Below are 6,360 nucleotides of genomic sequence, written 5' to 3' on the forward strand. Positions count from 1 at the left end.
CCCGGTCAGCCAGCGCTCATACCGGGAGCTGCTGGGTCAGCATGGTGGGACCATCAGGAGAACCTGGACCGCGACCCACCAGGTCCTTTGACTGGCTTTCTGTAATGGCCATGAAAACGGTCTCCGTCTTCAATGCCAACTAGCTTTGTCCAAACCTGGTTTGTCAACACAGTCTGAGGGCAGGAGGGGGAAGACACGGCGCCAGGGGAGGAATTTGTGGAAAAAGCAAAAGGGCCATTGCATTGCCCCCCCTCTCCCCCTTTCGGGGTACGGAAGGCACCTCATGTTGTTCGCCCAGCCTCCTCGCACGGACACCAGCCATCCGCCCTGCTGCTGAGGTTCAAAGACCTTGGTGGCCGGGGCCTGTCCACCCAGAAACCCGGGGAGCTCTGCTGGGGGTAGAGCTGCGCCGCCTCGGGGGCCCGTGCAGCCCTGATGTTATCGTTGCTTCTCCTGGGTGTCACGGTGGGTGCTGCTTTGGGCCCTTTTTTTCGCTCACGAAGGCTGAGGGACTCACCTTAGCCCCTCGTCAGCTAACACCCCCCCTTTTCACGCCTTTACGCAGTGCGCGGAGGAACGCTTCGCTACCCGAAGAACCGTAAAACCCGTAACGCTGGCTGCACCGACGGAAGGCGCTCCGCCTTCTTCAGCCCAGGACCGCCACCGCCGCTTAGCCGTTCGCCACCCGCGGGCCCCCTCAGCCGAGCCCCCGCGGTCGCTCTCCGGCGCGGGCGGCAGGAGGCCGGGGCCGGCGCCTCCCGCCTCTCTCCCGCGGGGGGCGCCCGCGGGCCGGGCGGCGGCGCCTCGGCCTTCCCCTCCCCTCCCAAGATGGCGGCGGCCGGCTGCGTGCCGGTGCGCGTCTGCCACCAAGAGATCGTCAAGTTCGACCTGGAGATCAAGGCGGCCGTGCAGGTACCCCCCCCGCGGGACCCCCCTGACAGGGCTGCGGGGCGGCCGCCGACTCTCGCGGGGAGCCGCCGGGCGGGCCGGCGATGCCCGCCGCGGTCCGCGCTGACCGGGCCGTTGTCTTCCAGGACATCCGGGACTGCCCGGGGCCGCTCAGCGCCCTCACGGAGCTCAACGCCGCCGTGAAGGAGAAGTTCCGCCACCTCCGCGGCCGCATCCAGGTGAGGCTCCCGGGCGGGGGCCGCTCCGGTGACCGGCCTTCGCGCCAGGCCGCAGGGGGCAGCTGGCGTGGGGTGGGGGCGGTGGGGAGCCCCGGCCGCGGGGTGCCAGTTTATGGGGTCGGTCTGCTGTTAATTCACTCCCCGGCCGGGGCTGGGGGCCGCGAGTTGCAGGTGGCAGCAGTTGTTGATCAGCTTTTTCGTGTTTCCGCTTTCTGCCGAAGGAGCTCGAACAGATGGCGAAGGAGCAAGATAAAGAGTCGGAGAAGCAGGCCTTGCTGCGAGAGGTGGAAAACCATAAGAAACAAATGCTCAGGTGGGTTGGGCAGCCGGCGCTGCTTACAGGTCCCCCGTAACCAGAGATAATCTGACTTCTGTACACCATCTTTCGGATCCCGTTTTGCAAATGCGGTCGCTGACATGATGCTGTTTCGCCCGAGGCAAAGAGAGGATCAGGGATGGAAAGGGCAGGACTCCCTTCTCCTTGGCTCCCTCCTGGCCTGACTCCTTAACCACGGTCTGTCCCTTTGAGCAGTTGAGCGTCTAAGTAGGTGGCTGGAGAGTCTGCCATTTGACAGCTGGCACAGTTCTCTTCTTCCCTTGCTCCACAAACAATACATTTAGGAGAAGAAATGAAAGGACGGTATATTGTTATTCTATGGTGTAATATAAAGAAAGTCCATGCATGTGTTTGGGGTGCTCAGTTACAGTGGTGATTGCTTTGTGAAAATTGTTTTTGCTTGCAAGGTGTTACCGTCACGTTACAACATTGTACTCTTGTGATTTCAGCAATCAGGCAGCTTGGAGAAAGGCAAATCTAGCTTGCAAAATTGCTATCGACAACTCTGAGAAAGATCAACTGCTGCAGGGAAGAGACTCCTTAAGACAAAGGTATTACACCGTCCCACTGTATGATCTGAGATTTAAACAGTATGCTATATTCACTAGTTTTAAATGGAAGTGATGTAATGTTTTGAAATTACTTAATTGTATGTGGAACATAACTTTTCTTTTATGAGTGCATTTACCTTTTGTGGTGATATAAACTGTTAAGGATTGTGATAATTTCAGGTTTTCTTGGCGTTGGCATATCTAAGTGGAAAAGGGGCTAAGTTAGCCTTCATACTTTTTCTGACTGTCTTTTACATTGATTGCAGTCAGGCTTATAAACAAGTAATGGATCATTATGCAAGCTGTTTTCACATGCAAAACTGGATGTAATCTTATGTAATTTCTGTATTGAAAAGTTGGCGTATTTAGTGTCATGAAGCAACAAATGGGATACTCAGGATAATAAAGTGGTAGTTTGTATCAGTACTTTCATATCAGCTCATGGAAGTTGTACAGTCATGGATGAATAAGTGGTGAAATATGGGCCCCTGTGATATTCTGAGCCACTAGCAGTTGTTTAGGCTCATTACTTTAATATTTTGTGATTTTTTTTTTTCTTGTTTAGCGAAGATAATCTGAATTTCTCATGCAGTAGAAACTAGTTGTGTCTTTCATACATCGGCAGAGATGTTTGGTGCCGAGCTCTATACTAAGGTCCCTGGCAGCAGCATGTTCCCCACAGTACCCAAAGACATAATTTTATCCCTTCCTGCTTTACTTTTTCCCTTTCTTTTTCAGGAAGACTACAAAGGAAAGTCTGGCAGAGAGTGCAAGTAACATCACAGAGAGTCTGATGGGCATTAGCAGGATGATGTCGCAGCAAGTACAGCAGAGTGAGGAGACCGTGCAAACCCTAGGTACAGATGTTATTTGGGGGTTTGGGTATGGATTGGATGATTGAAGCACCTTTCGCCAGTTCTGTTAGGATGGGTAGAGGCAAACTGACGTGGTGTGAAGCATAGTGGAAACCTGCTTTGCTGTAGGAGACCATACTATGATGCTAATTAAAGGACCGTCCAGCAGAACTCCTCTAACGGTTGGACATAAAGAGCAAATAATAATGTACATTGCGTGGAGCTGTTCGTTGGAGTTTCTGTTTCATGATTATGAAAACAAAAAGGGGGCAGGATGAGGAGCTTTTCTTTTAGTTTCACATAAAAGCAATTGTAAAAGCAATGTGAGCTCACACGGTGCTAAGAGTGTGTTTGGCGTTATTCTGTGCTACTGTCCTGGCATGCGTTTGGTAATAGCAGAGAAAATAAAAGCGTAGGTACAAGTCCATACACAGAGAAAACTTAGTATGGCTGGAAGACTGTTTTCACCCAGTCTCCAGCTGGGATGACTAAGAGACAAGGAGATCAAGTGACTTGAACCCAAGGTCACTTGCTCTGTCAGCAGCGCATCAGGGACTGTGAAACCAAGATTTCACCCAGTTCTTTGGCTTAGACTCCTAAGACAATAAATCAAGTGACCTGTCAGAACTGGTGATTCATGAAGCATTTAGAAGTTGGATCTGTGTTGCCTGGGCCTCTTACTAGCTGTACTTTTGGGCAGAAGAGAGAACAGTTTAAAGACAAGGATAAATAACACAACTTTTGCCCTCCTTGTTTTCTGCCCCCATCTGAGGATGGCAGCTGGGCACGGTTTGTTCATGCAAAAGTAGCATGTTTCTTGTCCCATTAAAAAGACAGTTTGGCAGACACTTTTTCGCCCTGTTTCTGACTGGACAGCACTTGGAGTTCATCAAGGGAAAAACTATCAAAGGTCATTTACAAAACCCAGCTGCAAATTCTGCATCAGTAGTTAGAATTTCCTTTTTCCTGAGCAAGTCCTTTCCTAGTGTGCAGTGAATATATGCAGCTGTGAAGCAGGGAAACTCTGCTTTGTCATTAGTGATGGGAAACAAGTTTTCTATTTTCACTTGGATGAAAATGCCTCTTTAAGATGGGACGTAATGGTTTGCAAAATACTACAGGCGTATTTCTACTATGCTTGTTTTTGTGAACTGGAAAACATGCTTGGAGCTTGACCTTTCTTTAATCAATTAGTTCAGTATAGAGCAATATACCAGCATTCACTGTTGTACAGGGTATGCATTCTGTAATATGAGGAAAAGGGAACTCCTGGGCTTTTGCTTTCATTTAGTGAAAGGAGGAAGACTGAGGAGTTTGGGGCATTTGTTTGCTTGCTTGCTTGTTTGTTTTCTCACAGGGAAGGAGAAGTTGAAAGGGACAGATGTTCCATCTTGCTGTTTTGGTGTACTCTCAAATTCTGTCTTTAGTTGAGACCAATCAACACATTTTTCCTCTAGTTAATTTTCTCTTTTTTTTATTAGGAAAAAAAAACCCAAACCAATTATGTTTGTCAAAAATAACTATTAAAAACTGTTTAAATTGTTTGAGCTGAATGATTAAGGATCTCTTACTGCTGCATGCTGCTTTTTCACTTTCTGCAACCCCATGTGAATCCCACTGATGTACTGCTCTGGCTTGGAGGAACAGTTTCAGTTGTGCAATTAATGTATTCAAATATTGACCTGTCCTGCTGCTGCTAGAACTGATGCTGATAGTGATGGTGACTTCTCTCTCTTAAATTAGTGGTTCTAGCACCATTCTTATTTCACTCTGCTTCCAGCGAGCTCTCAGGTAGCACTGACTTTGTTCATAAAAAATAGGAACTAGATTTTATCTGGTAACCTAGAAATTAAAAATTTAGGAACAGGACGTAGAGCCTTTAAGCCATTTAGTACTCTTATTTTGCTTTGCATTTTTCTTTAGCACATCAGGACTGCTGAGTTGTGAAAGCTTCTGCAAGAACACAGTCTGCCTTTGTCTTACCCATAAGTCAGTCTGACCCAGAAGGGTCTCACGGGCACTATCTGTATTGCCAAATATTGCATGCTTATATCCTTTGTCATGTATTTTTGAAGTGCAACCAGCTGATTTTTTTTTTTTCCCCCTTAATTTCAGCCAATTCTTCACGAACCATCCTGGAAGCAAATGAAGAATTTAAGTCCATGTCTGGGACAATTCAGTTGGGGCGAAAGCTAATAACAAAGTACAATCGCAGGGAACTGACGGACAAGCTGCTAATCTTTCTCGCCCTTGCCTTATTCCTGGCCACAGTGCTCTATATTTTGAAAAAAAGACTCTTTCCATTTTTGTAAAATTCCAAAGCTAAACTGAACTATTACAAAAGATCAGAAAGAGATGGCATAATAGGGCTTTTAAATAAAATAATAAAGGGATATTGCAATAGCTGAAAGAGCGTTAGAGCAGGCATGACTTCATACTGTCCCCACAGAGCATGCGACCTGCCTAAGAAGAGCTTAAATGAGCACAAGTCAGGAAGAATCAGGTAGATCAAGGTGTGGAAAGAAGAAACACCAATTTGCCTGTAGGTTTGGGGAACCAGACAAACACTTGAGGAACTAGGCACCCAAAGGTGCCAGTCTTAGCTTTCAACCTCTCTTCATTTTGCCTTGAAGTTAAGCTGTGTCCTTGGCTTGGACTGGAAGCTGCTTTGACATCTGTGTTTAAGGTGCTGAGAGTAAGAGGAAGGATGGAAGAGAGAAACTTGCATACATTCCGTTAATAAACTATTTATTGTATCCATGTAAACTGAGTTTTGTTTAAAAACAAAGTCAAATGGATTGAAAGAGCCTGAATAACTTCCAGTGTAAAAATTCTGCTTAATACTTAACAGCAGTGGTTGTTTATGAATTGTTTTTTCTGGGAGCATAGCACACATGCAGTCTGGCTCTATTCCTCTGGCCTTGGGAGGGCTCTGACGAAAGCAAAAATGGGAGCCCCATTTGTTACTATTAATTCACACAGTAGATTTGAGAATTACATTGCCAATCTGTTGAACTCGAAAGCCGTTTTGCTCCTTTTCTTTATAAAATTCCACTTAATACTTCATATTTGCAAAATACTGCCAAGTTGTACGTTTGAAAGTTTTTCTTGCTCGTACGGTTGATCTTCTCTCAGTTAGTAAAATCTTTTACAATTATTACTTTCCCTATCTCTTGTGCTTTAGTAATGGTAGTTGATTTGCTTTAATAACATAAATGCCAACCTGCCACACTCCATGTAGTGCCTTGAAGTACCAAAAACTGTACTGCAGTGTTCTTAAAACTGATGTTGCCTTCCCTTCTGGAGATTGTTTCATTGCTTCTTCAGAGCTGACTGGTGAAGTTGATGTTCTGTTTAGGAAACTCTCACAGAATGGTTAAATGCTGCCTTAATTTAGTGGTTAGAAGTAAACTTTTTAAAAGGCAGTGCTACATATATCCTAAGAAATACGATGTCAAGCAAATAGCAGTATATAAGTTTATGTGAAATTT

The 6,360-nt window shown here is 46.4% G+C and overlaps 1 protein-coding gene across 1 annotated transcript; it reads left to right on the forward strand.

Annotated features, from left to right (window-relative positions):
- The first annotated feature begins 793 nt into the window (after nt 1-793).
- Nucleotides 794-5,625, forward strand: BNIP1 (BCL2 interacting protein 1). Its single transcript, XM_029998380.2, has 6 exons — nt 794-912; nt 1,035-1,127; nt 1,349-1,440; nt 1,914-2,015; nt 2,754-2,872; nt 4,985-5,625. Exons 1-6 carry the CDS (start codon nt 829-831, stop codon nt 5,179-5,181), a joined length of 687 nt encoding a protein of 228 aa, XP_029854240.1. The 5' UTR covers nt 794-828; the 3' UTR covers nt 5,182-5,625.
- Nucleotides 5,626-6,360: the final 735 nt, after the last annotated feature.

This window comes from Aquila chrysaetos, chromosome 22 (assembly GCF_900496995.4).
Source record: "Aquila chrysaetos chrysaetos chromosome 22, bAquChr1.4, whole genome shotgun sequence".
Classification (NCBI taxonomy): domain Eukaryota; kingdom Metazoa; phylum Chordata; class Aves; order Accipitriformes; family Accipitridae; genus Aquila; species Aquila chrysaetos.

Excerpts from the sequence above, each read along its gene's own strand:
- BNIP1 (XM_029998380.2), top strand. The coding sequence starts at position 829 with ATGGCGGCGGCCGGCTGCGTGCCGGTGCGCGTCTGCCACCAAGAGATC. Across the intron at positions 2,016-2,753 it reads AGAGACTCCTTAAGACAAAG|GAAGACTACAAAGGAAAGTC; the intron begins GTATTACACCGT and ends TTTCTTTTTCAG. Across the intron at positions 2,873-4,984 it reads GGAGACCGTGCAAACCCTAG|CCAATTCTTCACGAACCATC; the intron begins GTACAGATGTTA and ends CCTTAATTTCAG.